This window comes from Lonchura striata, chromosome 14, assembly GCF_050655825.1.
Source record: "Lonchura striata isolate lonStrDom1 chromosome 14, ASM5065582v1, whole genome shotgun sequence".
NCBI classification, from domain to species: Eukaryota; Metazoa; Chordata; class Aves; order Passeriformes; family Estrildidae; genus Lonchura; species Lonchura striata.
This window is the reverse complement of record NC_140716.1, coordinates 10,030,285-10,054,763: the sequence shown is the minus strand read 5'-3', so window position 1 is coordinate 10,054,763 and position 24,479 is coordinate 10,030,285. Positions and strand designations below refer to the sequence as shown.

At 39.7% G+C, this 24,479-nt stretch overlaps 1 protein-coding gene and 1 long non-coding RNA gene across 5 annotated transcripts in view; one reads left to right on the top strand and one right to left on the bottom strand.

The window, feature by feature from the left end:
• LOC110478889 (uncharacterized) overlaps positions 1-14,272 on the top strand; it is a 44,720-nt gene extending 30,448 nt beyond the window's left edge. Inside the window, exon 4 of the long non-coding RNA XR_002466832.4 lies at positions 14,137-14,272. This is a non-coding gene — a long non-coding RNA (uncharacterized LOC110478889). The remainder of the gene's footprint in view (positions 1-14,136) is intronic.
• Positions 1-24,479, bottom strand: part of MRTFB (myocardin related transcription factor B) — a 67,152-nt gene that overhangs the window by 24,135 nt on the left and 18,538 nt on the right. For 3 of the 4 annotated variants that reach the window (XM_021545782.4, XM_021545785.4, XM_085592388.1), the window contains one exon: positions 862-927. In XM_021545782.4, coding sequence (XP_021401457.2) covers positions 862-927 — 66 coding nt within the window. Of the gene's footprint in view, positions 1-861; positions 928-14,215; positions 14,451-24,479 lie in introns of those variants that run through there. The other variant, XM_021545784.4, reaches the window with a different exon arrangement.

Here is a 24,479-nt window from a genome sequence, read left to right as displayed (position 1 = left end):
TGCTAGTTATATTCATGCTATATTTAGCAGAGATGAGCAATACTCTTATATAGAATACCTGGAATATTTGATTTTAACAGATTATTACCATGTAATGGTTAACTTTTTCGCTATGTACAAAGGTGTTTGTTTACTTATTAAAACTATCCCTCGGTGGAAATTTTGTGAGGTAAGGTTTAGAATGCCAAAATGCCAATTTAATTTAATTTATTCCACTGAGTTTTCTGACCATCCATACCTCATACTTGCTGTTGTTAGAGAGAACTGGACCTTCCCTTAAGAACTATGTGTTGATTTAAAAACAAAATAGAAAAATATAGAGGCCTTAAATGTTCATCTTAGAAAACAGAATGATGGTTAGCTTCTAAACAACCAAAAAGCATAAAAAAAACCCACTGTTCACCTAGTAACAACATAAACTGTAGAGTGCTCCATCTCAGTGCTGTCCACTTAGAGATTCTCCATGTTTTCTATGCAACCCTCTATGCAAAAGGTTGTTTGGCAACCTTTGTCATTCTACTCTTTAAAAACTGCTGGTTTTGTTATTATGTCCACTCATTTAAGTAATTCAGTTTATTTAGTAAATTAGTCATAATTATTTAAACAGAGAAGATAAAACCAGAATCAGACTATGTCTACTAATCCTTGCATTTTCATCACAATGGCTATTTTAACTGAAACATGATGTAAGCACAATGAATTTGCTACACACTCACTTAGGTTATCAAAAGGATCCCACAAGTCTTTTCAAATGCTGAAGTTATTTTTAATGATCTCCCAGAAATACTTATCTTCCTTATTTTATGTATTCAATTCATAATTAACACAGCAGAAACACAAATTACTAGATGTAAGTCTTACGTGGCATGATGCCCTGGTCCACCAGCTGTTCTCGTGTCCGTCTCTGTTGCAGCCTCAGCTGAAGTACTGCCAAAAGAAAATATTGATTCCTGTGTGAGCACGGTGTCCTCATGAAGTGCAAAACCCCCATTCCAATGATGCCAAGTACTGCAAGCTTAGAAATACTTTTTGCTGTATATTCAGACTTGACAGTAACCCCCCAAGAGCCATCCTAGGAACAGCTGCTGTTAACAGAGTTCCCAGGGATTACTTCCATCCCTACTTTTATTGGAGTTTGCTTTTCAATCTCATCTGATGCCAGGACTTTATTTCCCACATGCATCCACTTTTCCTATCAGCCAGGACTCATGAGCAGTGTTGAGCTTACATCAAGAAAACAGTAAGGTAAAAAGACCTTAAACCATAAACTGGATCCCATAATGATTACCTTGCTGTGTGTCCTAAGCCAATCTTACATAACTTCACTGTGCTGAAATAGAAATGAACTGTGCAGAGCATTCTAGAAGAAAAGCTCTGTGTGTCTCATTGATTGTTTCTTCTTAAGGTTTTTTTAATATAAAGACTGGTTGATCATTTAAATAAACCTTGCTGAAGCACAAGAAACTGAAGAGAAGTGGGATTTTATCTGCCTTACTTAAAAAACACAAGAAAGTGTTATAATCAGGAACACCTTATTCTCTCTCTGAACATCAGAAAATGTTTTTTTGATTGAGATATGTGTTATCGTAATTATTTAAAGGACAGAATAAATCAAATACTGTCAAATGTGGAAAAACAGTTTATAAAGCTTCAGAGGTAAACTTCTTAACATTTCATTGCATTTAATAAAATGTTTCTCACACATTCCTGTGTGTCAACCAATGTGACACATATTAAATACTACACCAAAAACCACAAAACCTGGGGGAAGAGGTAGACATGCAAGTTTTATACTTTTAAAGATTATGGTTTTTTTGTTGCCAAGGAGAAAAACAAGGGAAAAAAAATTTTGTTTCCTTCTTCTAGTCCTCCCTTCCTCTTGTTTCTATATCAATTTATCATAATACTTCATTATCTCTTTGACACATATAGCTACTACCCCAAAGTGAAATTTCATCTTCTGAACAAGGGACAGTCAAGAGACAAAATATATTAAAGATGTAGTATTTACCTGCTGAAATTCAGACTTGAGAGCTTATTATGGGTGTATGATTATTGTATGCTGTTCCTATTGTATTTCACAAGGAAGCAAAACAAGCTAATGCATTGTCCAAAACATCAAAATGAATGTAATTTCTAAAAAATTAAGCTAAGGACAAAGTTAATTGTTTCCAGAATTTAAAAGGAACCAGCTTATTTCCTGTTCTGCAGTACAGGAAGGATATTCCTCTGGCTAAAGCATTAAGACCGGGAATAGCAAGTCCTGAAAACAAGGACATTATTTTCTTGTATCACACAAACATTGAGTTCAAATACAAACATTTCAGGGCTGTGGCACAGCAGATCTGTTCAGACTTTACAATATAGTGACACAAGAATCGCAAAGGACAGAGATGTGAGAATGCAAAAGAATAACATTAAAATGCAAATTGGTGAAAAGTCATTCAAAAAGTATTGAGTTCCTCTGGAAACTCTAAAATACCTGCTTTAAGTAGGGCATTGTATTTTCCAAGTAATATTAACTGTGAGAAATTAACAAAAGAATAACTTTATAATAGTTTCGTTTTGTGTTCCTTAATTTCCTGTGGCTTCAGATAAGCCATAACTGCTTCTTAAGGTATCTCTCACCAGTAGCTGCAAATTTGTACTGCCTGGAATCCTGCACCAGTTTTACTAGACAAGTGTGCATTAAAAAAAAAAAAAATAACGTCAATGGAAATGCATTTCAAGCACACAGTATAATGTTGTCATGTTATGTTTCAATCCTGGTGTACATCACAATCCCAAAGCATGGAGAAATTCACTGACTGCAACACTGTTTACAGAAAAGCAAAAGAACTCTGGTATGTTCTTGGCTTGGGGTTCCTTGCCTACAATTAGTAAGGTAGGAAAGCTTAGAGTCAGCCTGAAAACTGTATGTGCAATCCTTTTAAAAAATCTTAAATAAGCTCTACCCATCCAAATGATGTGAAAGACAATTTATAAGCAGGATGGCAAGACTATCATATTCCAGTGGTTTTAGTCCTGAGTAGATGAAAACTTCTGATTCTTCCATTCTTTGCTTAAACTGTGCTTTATTTTACATCACTAGGAGACTGTGACAAGGCTAGAAAATCATGTCCTGGTCTGGGCAGGAATCTCACCCATGCTAGCAGCTCTATTTGGTCCAAATTCATGCCATACTTAAATCTGGCTTTCTTGGAACACTAAGCAAATGACAGATATGCCTACCAAATCTTTACCCAGTTACAAGTCAGTTTTAAACATATGCCTCTTTATTTCTGGCCCAAGGTCTTCAAGCAGAATAATCTGCTCCAAGATCACTGATGTCCACAGTAGAGCTGATGTATGTCAGACAAAGTAAATAAACCAGAATTAGTATTTCTTTTTCACTTCCATTACCTGAAACACAGTGGGTCAACAAGTGAATGCTGGCAGTATCACAGCAGGTACAGGAATATTAGTACTGCTATGACTCGTATACCAACATATCATAGTCAGGTAATCTATTAAGAAATAATGCATTTATAGTGATATTCCAGATTTCTAATATGTATTTTATGCAGACTTTCTTTTTCACTAAGCTTGCTCATAAACCCCATTCTGTAGGTGGAGCTGGTTCAGCTATAACTACCTAAGCACTGCTAGGGATGTGCTTTCAGTATTAGTAATCATGGGAAAAAACATTATTTTTGAATATATTATACTGAACATTATTTCTAAATATAAATGATGGGACGCCCTGCTGTGCAGTTTAGGAATGTATCTATGATTTGTGGCTTCAGTTATTGTCATATATTTGGCTTAAGCTTTACAGAAAGACTAAAATCTGAGCCATAACCTAAACAACACACAGTGTAAAAAGAGAATATGCAGTGGGACTAGAGCAAAAGGGCGAGAAGAATAATAAGAACGTACCTGCACATAAGCCTTACGTGCTCATGTTAGAAGCTTTAGCATTTTTAAGAAAAATATATAACAAACTTTCTTGTCTCTCATAACATTACTTGTTTGCCCATCATCTGTTCATGTACACTGGGCATTACAAAGCAATAAGGGAAGATTTTAAAGTTGTCCCATCTGTATCTGGACAAGTCATAAAAACAGTGAGAAAATCAGAAATATAGAAGATATAGAACATGTAGTTATTCACTTACTAGATAAATATCATGAACTTATATATTACATAATAAGGAAAGGACAGCCTGTAGCATGACTAATAGGAAAGCACTGCAGGGGGAATGCTAAAGAAGAGATGACTCATGGTTAGGAAGATGGTATAAGATAATAAGTGAAGATTTTGACTTGACCAGAGCAAGGAGGTTAAACAGAAACCAAGCTGGATGAAAACCAGATGTTTGCTTTTGCAATCAACTCCAAAACTAACATTGAAACAGTGTTTCACATCTACACTTTTTAAAAATATAAATATTGAGCAGTCAAATGAATTATTAAAGAATAGAAAATTTTCAAATGGAAAGCAATCTTGAATAAAACTCCTAAATATATTATTTTTCAAAGCTGGAAAGCTAAAAAGGTTTTGCTATTCCAAAGCAAATCCATCAGAAAAAAAGCCAATATTGATATCTCTATAAAAGAGATATAAAGACCTAGAGAATCTAAAATACTTTCAGCCCCTACAGTGACATGAAGTAAAAAGCAGAGGCGTTTATAAGGGAGAAACAGAAAACACCTGTCTGTGAGAGCTGCAACTTTCCATAGTCAGAGCACACCTGGGTTAGGGGTCAGGGTGTCAGAGCAGGTGGTCACACCCCAGTCAGGAGTGACCCTTCATTGTCTCTGGACTTACAGACAGATGTGTCTCTTTATACTGGAGGGGGACCTGAAGTGGGTGTGAAGAAAGGGAACAGGAGTGAGGTCTGTGAAAAGCTCAGAAGGAAATGGGGACTCAAGAAGCAGCTCAAAGAACAGCCAGCCTGACAGGAGGATGGGAGTCATGGAAACTGAATCACATGTTTTCAATAAGGAAAATATAATGAAATTATCTTCAGAGACAAGGATGAGCCATATGAGAATTCCACTTATGACAAAGAATTGCTCATTTATTTCTGTGAGAAACTATCTAGAACAGAACACAGGTTGGTTTAAATCTGATGTAATTAAAGCTAATACAGACTTTACTTATCATATATATATGGAAATCCATAGAGCAAGAGATTTCTAGAACAGTCTGTAACACATGCACATGAAATGATAATTCTAGCAAAGCTGGATAAGAGGACACAGCCTAAAAAAAAACCCACAAAAAAACCAAAAAAACAAAACAAAAAAAAAAAAAAAAAAAAAACAACCCAAAAAAACCCCAAAAAAACCCCAAACCCACAAAAAGAATCTAAAACCAAATACTATCTATCTATCTATATATATGCATATATATTTTTTACTCTTGTTCTAGTGGATTTTTTTTTTCTTCTTTTGTTTTTGCCCCTCCCCTTTATTTTAAAGAACCATTTACAGACAAACCATCATGGAATGTGGAGAAGGGAGAATTCAAAAGACAAGAGGTAGAGGTACTACAAAGCAAAGTTGCGCTTGGAATGGTATTTACTCAAATTTTGTGTTTTACAGATGGTTCTTATCAGAGTAAATCCATTCAGCTTGTTGCCAGACAGTTCACCTTTCACTTTTCAAATCAGGCAGTTACCTACATAACATTTAAAATCATAAGTGATCTCCAAAATGAAGGCACAAAATTAATAAATATTTATATATGTTGATAAACAGTTAATGTTGTTAATACTGTTCCTCCTATTTAAAGTACAAGAAGGGCAATGTTAACACCAGTGAGTAAATGCAGTTGGTAAAAGTACAAATATTTTGCACTTCACATTATCTGGCAGGAATCCTCCTTCACACCACTGCAAATCTAAAAATTGTCTGTGAACTGCTTCTGAAAAAAAGCCATGCAGGGAGAGGTCAGTCCAATTCCTGCTTTGACTGAGAGAGAAGGGAGGATATTCTTTTTTGTTTTCAACCAAGCATACGATTTTAACACATGGACACCATAGTGGAGAGATTCCAAAATTTCCATGTGTTTTCTTAAGTCAATAACATGATCATTAAAGCTTGGAGAGCTTATTTAATACTTACTGACAAAACAAAAAAGCATAATCCCTCCTCACAGTAAGAACATCTGGTTATCTGACTCTCAGAGTCAGCAGAAGTCTTGTGACTGCACTGGAGGTAGAGCCTTTAGCCAGCACAAAAGCCAAGTGCCAGAAGCTGGTGTTCCCACTCTTCCAGCTCCTTCCAGTGTTAGCACACCAGGGAATCAACACTTCCAGCCAGGGAATGGAGATGATGGTGCAGAAATGGGAGCTCATCTGTTAACCAATGCACTTGGTTATGTGGAAGTGTATTTCTTAAAGCAGTAACTTTAATAAAGCCAATGCCCCGCTCTCACACCAGGATCCTGCTCAGGTTCACACACAGTGTGTCCCAAAGGGGCAGAGACTGAGGATAACCAGAACCAGCAGCTCCTCAATCTCCTGCTGAAGCGCCCCGAGGGGGTGAGAGCAGGAGAAGTGCCACAAACAGGCACTTGAGGAGACACAGCACATTCTGTATACCTTGGAAAGGCAGCAAACAGAGTGCTCTGGGCATGTCTTACTTGCTGTGAGTGGCAGGAGTGAAATAAACTTTATTATTAAATCACGCACAACAAACAGCTTTTATCAGAGCTAAGCAAGTGATTCCTGTTAGGAATCTGTAATGTGTATCCTATAGAAGAGCAGTTTCAAAGTAGTACTACATAATCACAAGCACTGGAATGTAAAGAGGCCAAAAATAAATCGATAGTTGTCCTGCAGGAACAATGCTATCTACACTGATTGACAAGCTTTCACCACTGCTTCTTGCCCTGAAAAAAAACAGAACACATATTGTGCACAGTTCCAGCACTAATAATTCCACATCTTACATACTTCATTACATACCCTATTAAGATCAAAATTTAATCTTTTAATAGAAGGTACTATGAAAAAGCAAACAGTTGTTGTCATTTCCCAATTACACAGCTGAAACAAAGATTTCACCATGGACACGGTGTCCAGCAGACACCACAGTCCTTTCAAATGGCGGCCAGAAGAAAAACAACACCTTGAGATTTTTTTTAATGTTCTGTATGTAATCATCTCATTATTCTCTCAAAGTTAAAATCCAACAGACATTACCTATTTAAACACTTAAAATTGCAAGTGGAAATGAGAAAATGTAGCGTCCAACATTCCTCCATAACCCCTTGGAAATTTCCAAGAGCAGCAGAAACTCCAGCGCAAGCTGCTGGGCTGGCTGCCATGGAAACAGACAGTGCTGGAAACACGGCCCTTTCCTTTAAATGAGAGCTGTTACACTGAAACCTCCATTTCTCTCTGCCAGCTGCCAACAGCTTTCCTGCAGCTGCTGCCCCTTGGAGCTGGGGCACAGAGGGCAGAGGCTCCGGGCCCCGCGGGTGGACACAGAAGTGTCCCCTGGGCCCGGGCTGAGCTGTACCCTTACCGCGGGTGTGCCACCAGCGCAGGCAGGGCACGGAGCAGAGAATTCCACCAGCGCAGCTGAACTCCGGGAGCCATCCCAGCATCACCTTTGGCCTGGAATTGTGGCCCAGCCTCACAGGGCAGCAGCTCCAGAACTGCAGAACCTGAGCACCAAGTGCTCTCTGGGCATCCTGCATTGTTACCCTGCACCCCAAGCCCCATCTGCTCGCAGCCTAAAGTCTGTAATTTCTAAACACTGCAACTTTATGCTACGTTAATCTTCCCAAGATAGGTTTTGCTTTCTCCTGAGTTGAGATTGTTCCTTCCTCAACTCTATGATGAGGTATTGTACTCCATTTATTCAAAAATGATTAATTTTTCCCACTAATATTGTTCTGTGAATAAAAAAAAATAGTAGAAATTATATTTTGTATAGTAAGCAAAAGAAAGAGCAGGTGATATGCAAGATACATAATTCAGGAAGGCTATGGAATATGGTAGTTTGCATATGGTACTACACATTCCACTAGTCCAGAGTCAGAAATTTGTTCATATAATGTTCACTTAATTTATATAGAATGTCAAAGAAGGAGAGGAGGGAAAACAATGGAAGTAGCTAGCTTTAATTTGTTGGAAATTATTCTAAGCAAGTTGTATAGAATTTTAAGATAAAATGCATTTTAAATTGTGATACTCATTCCCCATCAGCCTGCAGATGGTAATAACAGCATGTTAAATACTCTTAGCTTTAAACCAAAAATAATTTATCACCAATATCACCAATTCATCTTGTAAAAAGTATCAGACATCATCTAATCATGGGTGAATGCATTCACAACTTCCATGCATGCCAGAATATAATTTTAAAAAGGAACTATTTTACTTAGTTTAACTTGCTTTTGTTAAAAAAACCCTTTACTTACTTGTTATATAATTTTAATGTTATTTTTTCCATTATTGTATAAGTGATTTTTCTGCTAAGACTATATCCAAAATAATTAAGAAAAGTTGAAGCAGCTCTTCTGCATATTCATTTTAAACAATTATTCAGTCATAGTTCCATTTTAGCTTAGAAATGTACTGTGTAAGTGTAAAGTACGTGAGAGGAGACGACTGAGGGCCATTCAGGATAATCTCTCCAGAATTCTGGAGGGAAGCTCTGCAGGACCTCCATATCTCTCTAATGATACCACTGTGATTTAAAGCTTTTGTCTGCAGCCAGTGCTGATGCTCAGGTGAGTGCTTCCAGCAGTAACAGCATCCACTGAAAACAGAAAATGAAAACCCAGATGGCAAAGAGAGCTGCATGTAAACTCAACATTTCAAACAAACATATGAACTATAACAATATCATTAGTTGAAAGGCTTAAATGACTAGGATATAGAACAATTTGTATTGTATCCTATTGCTGTGGAACATGTTGCTTAGAAACAAGCCAGAACATACACAGGCCTCCAAACAAATAACTGGGATGTCTGCTGGGATTGCTGGGATGAATATATATATATATATATATATATATATATGCATGGATATGTAAAAAGCAAAATCTATACTTTTCATGATTCTATTTACATCTTTAAAATGAGAAAAATCATTACCATCTTGGGTGAGAAGTTTCAACAAACTAAAGCTTATATTCCATTTTCTGTAACCATTTTCTGTAAAATTGCATAACTTAAGCGTATTGACAATAACATTTTCTAAATCTGCAAGTAAAGTATTACTCTGCTTACTGCAGACCTCTGATATTTTAAAAGATAATCTGCATTTCCTCAAATACTACTATTAGCCAAAAAGTGTACTGTCAAGGGACTCATGAAACTTGAGTTTAAATTCTACACCTATTACAACTTCCTTTGTGATAATTTGGAGTGTATTACACTGAATGATGACAGATGATTTCCAGCCAAGCCCCCTCCATTGTCCATGCTGTTCCTAGGTGCAGAAAACAAAATGCACCCCAAGCAGATTCTCAGGCTCAGGAGACTACACATTAATTCAAAACAGAGGAAGGTGGATTGCCACCGAGCTGCCTGATTGCAAAGGGGGATGTGAGCAATGGTACTGAGTCAACTCTGCTGCAGACAGCTCCAGACTCTGCAGATGCTCAGTGGGTGAGTCCAGCTGATCACAGGGACGGGGAAGCTGCTGCATTAGGGAGGACCCTGCACTAGAGGCTGAGGCTCCCACGTGTTGTGTTGGATGTGCCCCAGCAGAGCAGCAAAGCAGACAGTGGTTTCAGAGCGTGGTTTCATAACTCAGTATGATCTAACACAGGATTTCTGTGCCCTACTCCAACCCCAGCTCTTTCTGTTGCTTTCACACTGGCAGAGGTGCCTCCTGTCAGGTCTATGCTCTGGCCTGTGAAATAAGTGCTCTTCAACAATATCCACTCACTTTGGGCTGTGTGACTCCTAATGCCAACACGAGAAAGAGGCTGGCAGTAAGCAGGGTAGGGCTGCATGGGAATACACCTGGCTTTTGGCAGCAGCAGTCTTAATCCTTTTATAAAAACTTCAAGATATCTTACAGTTGCCATAGCAAGTTTTTTAAAAGCTCTTGGTTAGCCACCATCATCTTCTAATTGTATACCAATTACATACAAAATCAAATTAGTACATCGTAGTCTTGATTTATTGATGTAATTAAGCGTGTGTTTTATTATAATGGTATTACAATACATTTATTATTAAAGTGCTACACTGAAGAAGAACATTCTGTGGAGTAAGTGCTGATTCACTTTCACAACAATTATCCCATGACATTAAAGAGACTGTTTATGGTACAGTTTAGCACACCCCTGCAGGATCAGTACACAGAATTTACAGTGGCTTCCTTTATTAACAAAGGAATAACACTTTTTTGTCAGTATTTTTCTCATTATCTGTGTCTCAAGAAACATACCTGATGGACTACCACTGATAAGGCGTCATAAAAACACCTCTGAACACCAGATAACACAACTTAGAGCTTTTTCTTTATAAAAACCAACCAACCCAAATAAACCAAGAGCAGAATCTTTATCGTGCCAGGGCAGGAGAGCAGAAGAGGTCAAGAGTATAATCAATACTCAACATGCCAGCAATAGCAGGAAGTCTGTTGAATAAACAATTCTCATGCCACATGGATTTGATTGCAAGGGATGAGGGGAAGAAATCCTTCCTGACTACAACTGGTAATCTGTTACTCAGGCAGCACAAATACAATTCCAGTGCACACCTGAGAAATCCACTCATTCCACCCTGTATCCTGTTTCCAGCACTTGCCAGTCTCCAGTTCCTCACAAACCAGTAAATTTAAAATGCATAACAAATCCCGGAAAGAAATTATGTTTCAAGGTGGAAATAAAATTTCCTTCCTAGCTAGTGTTTTTTTAATTAGAGTAGCCTGCAGGCAACTGGTAACTTTGAAACTCAGATTATGGTATGAAAAATATGGTGCAAACAAACAGGGATCCAACCTCCTTTTAAATCCCACCTAAGCACCAGACTGATCTGTTTCACCAATTTAATACGGTGTCTCCGAGAGTTCTGCATGGTCACAAAGCTCATCCATCCTTATACTGAAACAATTCAGGGTATAAAACAAGACTTCCTCAATTCTCTCCAGTGTTGTTGGAAACCTTTCAATCTGCAGTCCAGATATATTCCCACGTCCTAATACATGCACTCTTTGATGACACTGAATATTCCTTAGTAACTCTATGCACATTTAAGGCTTTTCACTTGAATTTTCCAAATGTTTTGGTTGCTTACTTGACAAGATGCTGCAGGAGGTACAGTCAATGGTACAGGAATTTCTGAAAAAGATGTTTAGTTAGCACTGTGTGGTTGACCTCAGAGACAGTACCTTTGTTCCTTGCTCAGACAAAAGGTAATTTTGATCAGACAGATAAAAGTAAGAACTTTTTTCATAAAAAAGGCAATATGCAACAATAGTATTGGAGCTGTTTACAAGAAAGTGGGGTAATTAAGAGGATCTTCTGCCATGCTACAGGATGCTAGAATGTGTATCAATACCCTAAGGAAAGAAAAAAATTCAGCTCTGCAATCTAAACTGGTAATGTCCTTAATATTAATTAGCTGAAGACAATGTTAGGGTTGTTTGTTTCCATCAAAAATCCCTTTTCTTAAAAAGAAATACTAAGTAAAAAAAAAAAATTGCACCTTGCAGTTCTCTTAAGGTACTCATTGCTGAAATAATCACTGCACTATCTCAGGATTTTTAGATTTATCAAACCTGTGCAAATTAGCTCATGAAAAAGGGCACCTTTTGAATTACTGGATCTCTTCATAATTACATTTTTAATTTTTGCAGGTTTTATAATTCACATATCATAGTTTTAAGTATTTTTGTGTCCTAAGGAAGAAACGTATGAGAATTCACATGGCAAAACCAGCCACATCATTTTAAGGAAAAAGAAAGGAGGAGAAGAGAGGAGGGCAAAAAAAAGAATGGCACAAGCTAATTTAGAAGATATTGTTCTGTAAAATAAGTTGCCTACAATTTATGTTTTTAAAAAAGTAAAAGGTGTTACCTGCAGTATTATTTAAATAGGATTAAACTAACAACTGCAACTGAATTTTTAAAAATCTGTAAAATATTTGAACTACATATTTCATAACGTTATAAACTAAAAACATGAAACTCTGTTTTAGTCCCTCTAGATGTAAATCAAGATTGGGAGTGTTTTCAATAATTCATTCTATATACCACAAGAAAGAAAATTATTGTTTTTCTAAGCTTTAGAAGGAGGAAAGGCTGGAAGAGGAGATCCTGTAGTCAATCAAACTCTCAAGAAGAGGTTCATTATTTTAATCATTACACTGCCAAACTTGGGAGAGAGAAAAGAATAAGCAATATTCACTGGGGAAAGTGAAAATGGAGAACAGGTACTAAAACACAGAAAAGGAAGCAAAGATAGTGATTATAGAAAACATATCTTCTTGTATGCACTGAATAATTTAAGCTCTAAAATATTAATAAATCTAGACTGGCAGAATATCCCATAATTGCAGGTTTTTTGCTACTCTGACAGACCATCATTACTGTAATGTACATTCTTTCATCCACTTTCTCCATAACTGACATGCTTGAAGAGGCTTGAAGATAATCATTACTGTGGTTACTCATCAGCCCACCTACACTACCCACTGTGCTGGGTTTGCCATGTTTTTCTGCCTTTCTTTCTCAGTAGCTTACCCAGACAGGTTTTATTTCCCACAGCACTGTGACCCTCCTCTCTCGCTGCTGTCCCCAGAGCCACAGCAGCAGCAGGGCTTTAACTGGGCCTGAGTTGTGAGGCAAAACCATCCCGAGCCAGAGGCCACTGCTGGCGCTTTCCTTCAGTCACTGGCCCCAGGCTGTCCTTTCCTGCCACTAAAGAAGCAGAACTGTTCTGCTCTCAGCCACTGACTGCTACACACAGCAGCACTCAAGCTCTCAGGACCTAATCACTAACAGACCTTCGGTATAGTACATTGCACAAAGATCCGTCTTTTCTCTAGCTTGAACTTAAAGCTAAGTAATGGGGGTTTTAAACTAACCTGTCAGGTACTGAATTTCATAATGAATATTGGCTTTTTGCCATTTTAAACATTATTAAGGTCCAAATTTAAAAAAGACATGAACAAAACTCCCAAACAAACCCAGCATTTAAGTTCTAAGAAAGGCAGGATCTCATATAGAACTCTTGCCACCACACCAAGGGAGAAATCCCCAAATCACCAGACAATCTAGAGATATCTGGAGGAAAAGCCAAAGCAGAGTGCTGTAAAAGGAAAGCAGGAAATTTGCCAACTACAAATGCAGCTTGTGAACTATTGATTAAGCAGCTGGAGTTGAGCCCAAGCTGCAAGAGCCTGCTGTGTTAGCTCCAGCTGGTGTCAGACGGCCCTGGGCAGGGCTGGCAGCCGCCCTCCAGAGGTCTCTTCCTTCTCCTTCACCTGGCCAGCGGGAGGAATCCTGCCCGCCAGGAGTAAGACAATTTCCCTGTCTCAGCAGCATCATTGCCTCAGCCTAACAAACATAACTTTAAATGAGTTTTGTATAGTTCTATTCGTCAGCTTTAAATGCTGTTCCAAATATTCTTAGACTACTGCTATTTTAGAAACTAAAGCCTTTGCATTTTATCAATTTAATGCCCAGTTGAAATAAAATCATTTAAAGAGACATAATGTGGTCTGAAAAGCACACGTCTCAAGACCAGAATAAAGGCTAATTTAAAGTATGAGGGGAGAACCGAATTCCAAAGAAAGAAAAGAGCTGAGAAAAGCACTGTTGAAAATGAGGCAGCAAGATGTCTAATACTAAAGGTGTGTGGGATTTTATTTTGCTATGCCATATTTAATGATGTTTATTATATTTATTCCCATAGTGACATTTTGAAGCATTTTCTGCAATATTTACAGGACAATATCAGAGTCCTTCATTAATTCAGCACTAAATAATACACTGAAAAGACTACTTGATTGCTCATTTTTCTTCATACTGCAATTCCTATCAAGTGATCATCATCATTATTTTACTAGTCTCAGGTAAAATTTAAATTCAGCTTTTAGGGTTGTTTTTTTTTTTTTTTTCCAGAGGGAAAAACAGTACCTCATTTAATGTACAAAAACTCTTCCTGACCTACAGCATTACATCAGGCATGCTGGTGAAATGAACGTGCCCAGAACTTCTGCATTCTCTGTCCCCCAACCAGCAAGTGACTGACCTTCCTTGAGACTTTTCTGGCTGGTCACCTCAAGGCATTGCTTCTCCTTCAGTGGCTTAAGATCTCCTGCAGGCAAGATCTCGGAAAAGCCCTGCTGCTGTTTCTTGGAGCTATCGATCATGGTGGGAATCCTTCAGAATGGCAACATCCAGCACCGAAAAGAACGCAGGCCGCGGTGGGCAGCGGTGCAGCGCGCTCCGCGCGGGGCCCGGCGCGGACTCCTACGGCAGCAGCCCCGGCGCCGCCGCGCCGCCCATGGCGCTGCCCGACGGCTCGGCTCGGCTCGGCCCGGCTCGGCCCGGCTCGGCCCGGCCCGGCTCGGCTCGGCCCACCCCGGCTCGGCTCGGCCCGGCTCAGCCCACCCCGGCTCGGCCCGGCCCGGCTCGGCTCGGCTCGGCCCACCCCGGCTCGGCTCGGCTCGGCTCGGCTCAGCCCACCCCGGCTGGGTCAGCTGTGCCCACCCCGGCTCAGCCCACCCCGGCTCGGCTCGGCCCGGCTCGGCCCGGCCCGGCTCAGCCCACCCCGGCTGGGTCGGCTGTGCCCGCCGCCAGCCCGCAGCGCGCTCTCTCCGCGGGCACGGAGCATGTGAAGCACAAGTCCCAAACCCCGCCTCTTCCCAGACAGGCGCTCCCGCTCCGCCCGTAGCTACGCTCGCTTCCTCTGCACATTGGTGTTTCAACGTGCAGCTCGGTGGTCAATCATCTGACAAAGAATGAGTCAAGCGGTTAAAAATAAATCCAGCAGTTGCTGGAGCAGCATTCGCTGATACCTAAGACAAACTACTGCTGAGGTCTCTCTTCTTTTCTCCCCTTCCTTGTCGCTGCCCCCCACTCCTCGGCACACTGCTGCAGGCAGCAGAAACACTTCATCTTTGCGTGGCCGGCACATTCATTAAGTCTCACCAGCAAACAAAGCTGCACAGCGGCATTTTAAAAAGTTACAGTTACGTTAAGGAACCTTCCCACCCACCAACCCCAGGTCTGGTTCCAGAGACATTTATCTAGCAGAGGCTGGGAAAACCAATGATTGTTTCCATGCCTTTCCCTGCAGTGTGAGAGACTCTTTTCCTTGTTGTAAATATCTAAGCCCCGAGTATTTTATTATTTTCCTTTTTGCATTAGTTACACATCTCATTATTCTCAGCAGTTTCAGGAGTATTTCCTCCCACAGCTTCTGATCTGCCATTCTCTGCAGCATATCCCATTTATCTTACATGAGTCATCAACTTCAGTGTCAACCTGGAAGATTTCAGGGAAATGGATCCCCTCTAATTACCTGGCATTGGCCATAAGGGAACAGCAAACGAGTCTGCATTTAATTTCCTGTACTTACAGAAAAGAAACTATACATAATGTTAAAGAGTCTCTACATGTCAGCTAGGAACTCTGGCAGGCATTTTTTCCCTTCCCTTTGGCCTAAAAATGCTATCATTGCATACATTTTCCACGCCTCTTCTTTGTATTTTAAATCCTTCAACCTGAAATTATAAAGGACATCTCCATTGAGATAAAATGTTTCACTTCCATAGAATCAGATTTGAAAATACCTATACACATTTGGATGCAGAATTTTTTAAAGTGGAAGCTAGAAAAAAAATCTCCATGTTTTCCTCTTTGGATCTTTCTACAAGACAGTCAGCAAGCACTGACTCTTCACCTTGACAGTGCACTCCCAGGGCAAGTGACAGCACGGGCTGTGAAGCTGCCTGGCGCAGCCAGCAGGATTTGGAGCCTCTCCCTGTTTGCCTGCTGCTGGGAGAAGGGAGACCCAGATCTGCTCAGAGCTGCAGGCTCCAAGGAGGCATGAGCTCACCAGGCTTCAGCAGCCTCTTGACACTAAGGAGCTGACAATACAGGCAAAAACTCTTTGCAGCATGAATGATTTGAGGCCACCTTCCAGGCCTAAAAATCAGCTGTCTGCACATCATTTGTATAAAAATTATCAGCTTAAATTATGTTCTGCTTAAATACAAGTTACAGACTATTCCAATACATTTCCTTTTGCAGTGATTTTAACTGAACACAAGAAAAAAATACTGCGGAAAAGCTCCTTCATAAATCAAATTAACTTCCTCACTGCCTGCAGCTGAACACTTACTGTGCTTAAGAAACAAAACTACTGTTGAGAAACTCCACACGTTCAGAGAATAAAAACTGACACAAGCAGAATACAAACACATACTGCTTAAACTCAAACACACATTAAACTCTGACACAGTCAATAAACAGAATATTACACACTTACCGATGTAACAGATTATAACTCCACATTTTTCTTGTACCAAGAGAGAAGTTAATTGTTTGGATGGGTGAACTATATTCTAACAGTGTAACAATATATAACAGCACAAATTGTTTTACAAAAGGGTACAGTGCACTTCACCACTGAACTGATTTCCCAATGATTCAGAAAACAGTATTTTGAAATTTTAAAAATTCCATGCTCTAATGAGGAAATGTGTAATTAAAGAAGCCAGAGGAAGACATTTTTCTTCAAACACCATATTTCTGAAGGAAGTTCTATCCATTCCTATCCCTTTATAGTGCTTTATATACATTGAGAGTGCTCAGGTGAAAGCTGACCACTGTAACAGCAGCTGGGAGCAGTGGGAGCAGTTCAAGCTTTCAGGAGCATTTCTCTTGTTCAGAAAGAGAAGTTTAGCCAAGAGTTTGTGCTATCCACTCCTCCCCCTTCCAAGGGTAGCCACCCTTATGTGCTTATGCTTCAGCTACTTGGAGTTATACCTCATATTTTGCTTCAACTTCACCTCTTAGTTCAATACAAGCTTAACATAGAGATGAAATTTTTGGAAGACCTTTAAGAAGTCTGATCTGAAAATCTCAACAATAACCTGCAAAATCTTTAGTAAGAAAAGCAGGAATCACAGAATTCATGAAAAATAAGAATGAGGAAATTCTTGTACAGACTAGGAGAGATGAAAGGTCTGTGTATTTTTCATGTAACCAAATACTGCTGTTGCCAATAAATGCTATACAATTTGGAATAGTTGGGTGAGGACAGACATTACAAATGAAGACAAAGAAAATATGCATTTCAAGAAGGAAATAATTCTGCTCCAGAATCAGTTACACTGTGAATATGGAGACTATCTAGATATTCTGCTCAGGGATAAGTTTGTCTTAAATTCCTGCATGAAGAATAACATTTATGTCCTATATCATGAAAAAATATTCCTATTCCAACAACCTTTTGTTTTACCAGCAGTCTTGAATATACCTTAATCCAAGCTCAGTTGATAACGGTTTTACTGGTGATTTGGGTGTGCAACAATATAGTTCTTATATTTTTACTGGTAATGCTTCAAAGAAAAACTAATCATCATCTCAACATGTCTGTTGGAAAAGTCTAAAATTCTGGGACAGCTTCACAGGCACCTGGAGGCATCTCACAATTCCCAGCTCCACAGCACTGCAATGGGGGAAAAGTGCATGTTCTTATGATGGACTTGGTCAGCATTCCCAAGAGCTGTACTAGAAGGAACAGAAACACTGTTAGCTTGTTCCAGTCCTGAATTCCCCTGCTCCCTGCCAATGCCCAGGTGTTCAAAGGGGTCCTGAGCAGGTCCCATGTGAACCAAGGCAGAGTGCTGCCTGCTGTCCCCCGTGCTGACCCACCTCCCATTTAAGGACTCCTTCCCTGCCGAAGGAAATAAGTTTGTAACTCCTCTAGAATGGTTTACATACATTCTTACCTGTGACTAAAGCACCACAATGACTCCTCAGATTTACTCATGCACTTTCAAGTCTGATGGCAATATTTTAAGCTCTTATGAAATAGCAGAAGTTCTGTCATAAGCCACCACCACCACACTGATACATGGAATACACTACCCATGTTTGGGCAGCATCTGCCTTGAAGATTGTTTTGACAGATAAAAATTGATTTGTATTTCAGTTACTTTTGTTGCTGGTTTTATAGGACCCTAATTCCACATTTCTATGAAAAGAAATTGTGATTTTACAAGTGGGAACTTAATACCTTCCCACTCAAATCACCCATTTTTACCTACCACAAAAAATTTTCCAGAGTAAGTATTAGCAAAACAATAGTAACTTGTTTGTTCTTTGACTACTCTTTATTTTAGCAGTAATACAGTTAATAGAACATCTCATGAATTACACAATATAAATTAGCGACAGAAAAAGCTTGGGATCTTACAACTCCACTCAGAGTTTGAAATTATTTTGTGTTCAGTATCTAAAAGTGAGCTGGAATTTGGATTGTCATTTGAAATTGATGGCATTGTTAAAAACAAGCAGAAAACTTTTTCAAATTGCAAATTTTTCATCTTCTCTTTCTGCTGCTGTCTATTTAAATAGAGAATGTTTTGTAAGAGAGAGAACTACTCATTTCCAAACTAAACACTGGACATAAAACCTCTGCAATTTGAGCATATACCTGTTTCAAATTAGCTGTTTTTAACATTACACATAGCAAAATTAAACTGAGGCTCACAGAGAAACCTAAAACGACCTAGAAACAAAATTATGGCTGAGAGACTAGTTTCTATCAAACAACAAACTGAAGTATCTCTTTCAGCTGAAAGAAAATCTTGAGTCCTGCATGTTGTGTTTTTCAGTTACAGGTTTGAACTTTGTTAAAAACTTCATCAGTGTATCCAAACCAGAAGCTGAAGTAAAAGACACACAAGAAGTCTTGGTTTCAGTGAAAATAAAATCTGTTAAAATTTGCATTATTTTCAGAGGGCAGAAGTACCTCTCATTTGAATTTCAATTAAAGTTGAATATGTTGCATAAGAGTGGGTGAAATAAAGAAAAAAGGCCTCAGAATGGAACATTTCTGTCAGTTCCATAAGCCAGAATCTCATTTAATAGCAATGTATGGCACAAGTTCTTCACAAACGTTTGCTTTACATCTAAGGTCATCAGGCTTGTTCCTTCCATTCTTCTGCAACACAGACTTCCAAGTGTTCTGCCAACCTTCAGCCTACAGCAAGAGTGTTATTTAAAAAGTGGAAGTGTCTAGTAGATATTAACCAAAATTCCAAAGTACAGGAGGAAGCAATGCAGCCCCACAGCACCTCCCCAGTGCCTGCCTGTCTGCCCCTCACAACAAACCCTTATCTGGTGAAGCATCAGTGATGTGCTGAGTGACATCACTCACTGGGAGCTGCTTCACAACCTTATTAAACACCAAGTAACTAAGCAACAATTGCTTTAACACTACATTCCAACTCTTCACATCATATGGAACTCATTCCTTCGCAATCCCATCAAAAAGAAAAACAGAACCAAACCAAATGCCCTTGGGTGTTTAAACTCTTTCACTACCACAATAACATTTTCAAGTGGGAAAAAAGCCTAATTACTCAAATGTCTATTTCACCTTGGCTTTACATACACCTTGATGAATATCTTGGTGCTTTACATTGTGTTAGGATAATCTAGTTCTCAATCATGGTGTAATAATTTCTTCACATACGAAAACAGTGCTCTGACTACACAAACTAAAGCACCAGTTTACATAACCCCTTTTATAATTTATTCTATTACTTCTATAAACATTAAGAACATTACTTCAAATTATTAATTAAGGGGAATTGTTTTAGGGGAGTTCTGTTCTGCCTACATTCTCCGCCACTGTGGCAAGAAAGACCCAAACAAAACAAATAATGGTCACCATCTACCTCAGTCACCCTTCCCAGAAAAATACCAAACACTTACAGTGATGTCAAATTTACAAGTCTGCATGTTTTACTTCTCCCACTGAAACCCACACAAATTCCTTTTAAGGGAAGACATATGTTGGCAATGTTCATTGCTGAAATGAAAAGCTTCCATTTGGTCTTGCCCATATACACATCTAAATTAATAAATATTTTTAAAATGTGTATATAGAATACATAAAAATGCTAATTTTTGTATATCTTTAACTATAAAGATCTACATTTAACTGCATATATATATCTCCTGTAGAGGACAATATTTAGGCATCCACTGTGCTACCTCTGATTTGAAAAAGTTGCTTATAATAAGTGCTGCACAGCAATTACCTGTTGTGTTTGCTCTGCGTTACCTTCTTGTAGTGGCTCTGTCACAAATTGACACTTCAACAACAACATTTGCAGTTAGGACGTAGTTGTAACAACTTAAAACAATTATAAATGGAATTTAAAATTAACTCAACATTCTTGTCTAGCTATGCATTTAGTTATGCACAAGGAGTTTCAAGAAAAAAGGTCAGAATAAGACAGTTTGATCAAGTGATCTCTTTAAAGGAAAACATGCTTTCTGTATCTCCTATAATCACTCAAATGTCAGGCCCTCAAACAGGATTTCACATATACCAGATGCCTTGAATTGAGTCAGTCACAGGTCATGTCTCCTGTGTTAATCTCTTCACAATAAGCAGATAATTAAAAAAAATAATATCTATAAATCAAACTAAAATGATGGAATGTTTGTTTAGAAGTTTACCAAATGGAATGACCCTTCTGGAATTCTTTCATGTAGCCTGTGAAAATGTCAGAATATATTCCATTTAAGAGGTCACAGTCCCTAGAGATCTCTGGGTTTTGGCTTGTATGTCTTTTCACATGCTTTAATATTTGAAAATTGTTCCTTGTAGACACTGACTGATGGCCTGGGAATGCTAGGATTGTGGGAACTGGCAGTACCAATGACAAAGACAGACTTACTGGGAAATCAGTACCTACTCAGTTTGAGCTCTCCTCTCAGAACAGATAGCATGACATTCAAATATTTACAGGGAGACCAAGGGACTTCTGTTTTTCTACTGACATGTTAAAAAACCAAACAGCACCCCAAAAAACCAGAGCACTAACAAAAAACCCAAAGCTTAAAGACAAACATATATTAATTACTATATGCTGCGTGTGCCTAGCAAAGATTATTTAATAGAATATTTGCATTGGATGTTCCATGGGCTATTAAAACCTTAATGGAAAGACAAACCCCAGAATCACTGAAGCTGGCAGCAGCCTCTTGAGATCCCCTGGCCCAAGTGCTGCTGGAGCAGGGTCAGCTGGAACAGGCTCACCCAGTACAGTGCCCAGTCTGATTTTTAGTATTTCCATGGGTGGAGATTCCACAGCCTCTCTGGACGTCCACTGTACACACACACATTATTTATGACTATAAATGCAGACACACATTTCTACTGTAAGCTTACAGAAATTGTGCACCTCTTTATCTAGACAGGCCTTTAAGGATATACTTCCTTAGAGGTCTGGTTTGTGGGGGATTTCTGTGTTTGGTTTGTTGATGTTTTGGTGGTGGTGGTGCTGTTAATCAGAATATCTGCGTGCTGTTTTCCAGATTCCACTGCTTTCAGCTTAGTGATTATGAAACTGCTGAATTTAAGATGATTTTTCAATTATATTCCCTGCCAAGCTATTACTTTAATCAGAACTAAGTTTTCAATTTTTTTTCTCTAGTCTTTCCACTAACCATCTTTTCTACACTGTGTCTCTCCCAGTTCTCTCATGAAAATAAACACTAAGTACAGTGACCTACCTATATATCATTACAAGAGGAAAAAGCAGACCTAATCACTGATCTTAGAGGAGTGAAGAAAAACCTGTCATACACAGATGCAAGAAGAATGTCCCAAATCTCACTGATTCCCTAATATCAAATTTGCAGTTCAAATCCATTAATTGCACAGAGGATTGAGAATTTGTTCAGAAGCCATAAAACTATGCCAAGAATGCATGTTACCAGTGCTACATACTGAGGGAGTGGAAGATAAGACATAACAGGCAAACTAATATACCACAACTCTTAGATGCCAGAAAAAAATCCCTTGGATCATCACATTTATTTAAATAATGCCATTAGGTTAAGTGAGATGCGGATTTCATTCAGTTATTTTAAGAACTGTGTCTCCCAGCTGACTTGACTGGTCTCTCAGGACGACTCAATATACACCATTTGGAGTATCTGGTTTTGATTGTGTTGGGTTTTGTGTGTGTGTGAGTGTGTCTTCCATCTTCCCCTGAATTCCACACAATATCCCACAAGCGCTTCAGGCCCACAGGAAGCCACAATTCTCACCTGACCTTCAGTGCCTCAGGGTCAATTCTCCTGAGTGTCCCTGTTCTTACACAGCCAGGGGCACTGCTTTCTTTGGGCTGCTTTCTTGCTTTCTCCTAATTGAGATTTTACCAGTCTTGCTTTTACTTTAATATGTTCACTGTTCCAAGGCTTTTTTCCTACAAAATATCCAAGACTCTTGGTTCCTCTCTCAATTACCCCAATTCTGCTGGAGAACAGTTTCTGCCAGCCATGGGAGGCACAGCACCACCTTCTCTATCCTCTTCCAGTTCATTGTGCACAACCCCAAAGAGAAGCAGAAGCAATCCCACTCCTATGCTGGCTGTGAGTTTGGAGGAGCAGACACAGCCCCCACTGCCTGGAACAGAACTGCTTCTCCACACCACATAAAGGGCAGGAATGGGCACACTCCCCTTCTGACGTGATTTATGGTCAAAATTCAGAGCTGAATGGCCCCAACAGGTGCCAGCCACTTATCCACTCATTTTACAAGAATATAACCAGGCTCCCACCTGTGGATGACAACCGCAGAAGGGCAACTTACATGTCTCTTTTTCAGAAACTAGTAGCCACTGTCACAAGAAGAATTTGGCACAGTGAGAGTCAAGGAAGGCACTGCAGAGCCAAGAGAGGCTGCTGTAAAACACAAGCTAGGAGTTTTCTATTTTACATGTACCTTGAAATAATGATTGCTGTGAGGTTGGCTCCTCACACCCAAACCCTTCACAGCTCCTTCTTCCAGCCGAAGTGGCATGCCCACCAGTTCTGGAAGAGTTTTAATTCAGCATGCAAAAAGCTCTGGTCATGCACTACTTCCTTTTTTTGATGGTATCTACATGTGCAATCCCTTCCCATCATTTGGCTCTGAAACAGCAGGTTGGAAAGCTGCAGGCAGCATCATTCCCATCCACCCTCCTGCTGTCAGCAGCAGACAGCCTATCCTTCCCTCCCTTGCCACCTCCTGGCTCTCAGACAGAAGCTCGTGGAGCTGTGGTACAGTGTGTGGGCACTGTACATTGTTCTCACTGGTACTTGGGCCGTGCCATGCTGCTGCTACTCTTGTCAGCCTCCCTCCACCACAGCCCAACTCAACACCCAGGCATCAGTCTTCTCCCTCCTGCTTCCAAAGAGCCTCATCCATGTCACTTTTCCCCCAAGCTGTCCTTCCTAAGGACACAGCATCTTGCCTAAAAAGCACATACTGGACCCAACCCGGCATCCTTCAGGCAGGGATGCAAATGCAGAGCCTGTTTCTCAAACTCCATGTACGTGAGCAGGCCCACTGCTCATGAGAGGGACTGTACACCCATGGCTGTCATGAGACTGCCAGAGTCACAGACACATCTCTGTCATCACTCAAGAGGTGACAAGTGTGAAGAGCAGAACCAATGAAATAAGCACTTTTGTTGCTTTTTAGCAAGTGGAGCAAGAGTTGGCCTCCAGAGAACAGGCATGATAAACCACTGCAATACACAGGGCACATGTTTACATGATCAATGCACTGTAGGTACTGCCCCATTGTCCAGAAAAATGCAGACTAATGAGAACCTGAAATTAGTTTCATTAGCAATACAGCCATGAACTTGAAAACAATTCAAATGAAATAGGAGAATCTTAAAATGATGACAGTCCAGGAAACTGACATTTAACATCCAGCTCCCAAAATTATCCATTCGTCTTTGTTCAGGGAGTAAATACCTGCATGTAATAAGTGACTAGAAAAGCTTAAGCTCCTAATGCACTCCAACTGTTTTGTTATTGATCCTCTGCTGGAAGTTAAAACCTCTTTGACAGAGTTGGCACAGCATATAAATGTTCCTTTGTAAACTCAAGGGACAATAATTCCACTGGAGCTTAAGCTAACCATGCGAATTTGCAGCAAACCCACCGAGCTCTGCCCACCCTTACTCCTCCAAACACTTACTCCTGCTTTGCTCTGTGACTGGGATCTGTGGGGCAGAGGGCAGGGGAGAGGAGGAAAATGTGAAAAAGGAGAAGGTAGTAACAGCTCCAGTGACTGCTGGCTCACCCAGGCATGATGTGATTACTTCAATGGTAAACAAAACCAAACCAGAGCAGAAGCCTCCTACCCTTGCAGTGACATTGGAAAAGCTGGAAACACAGTTTCTGTACTAACTTGTGCAAGTCAGCTTAACAACACTGCAGAAAAACACTAGAACAGTTCAGCCTCCTACTGGACTACTGCC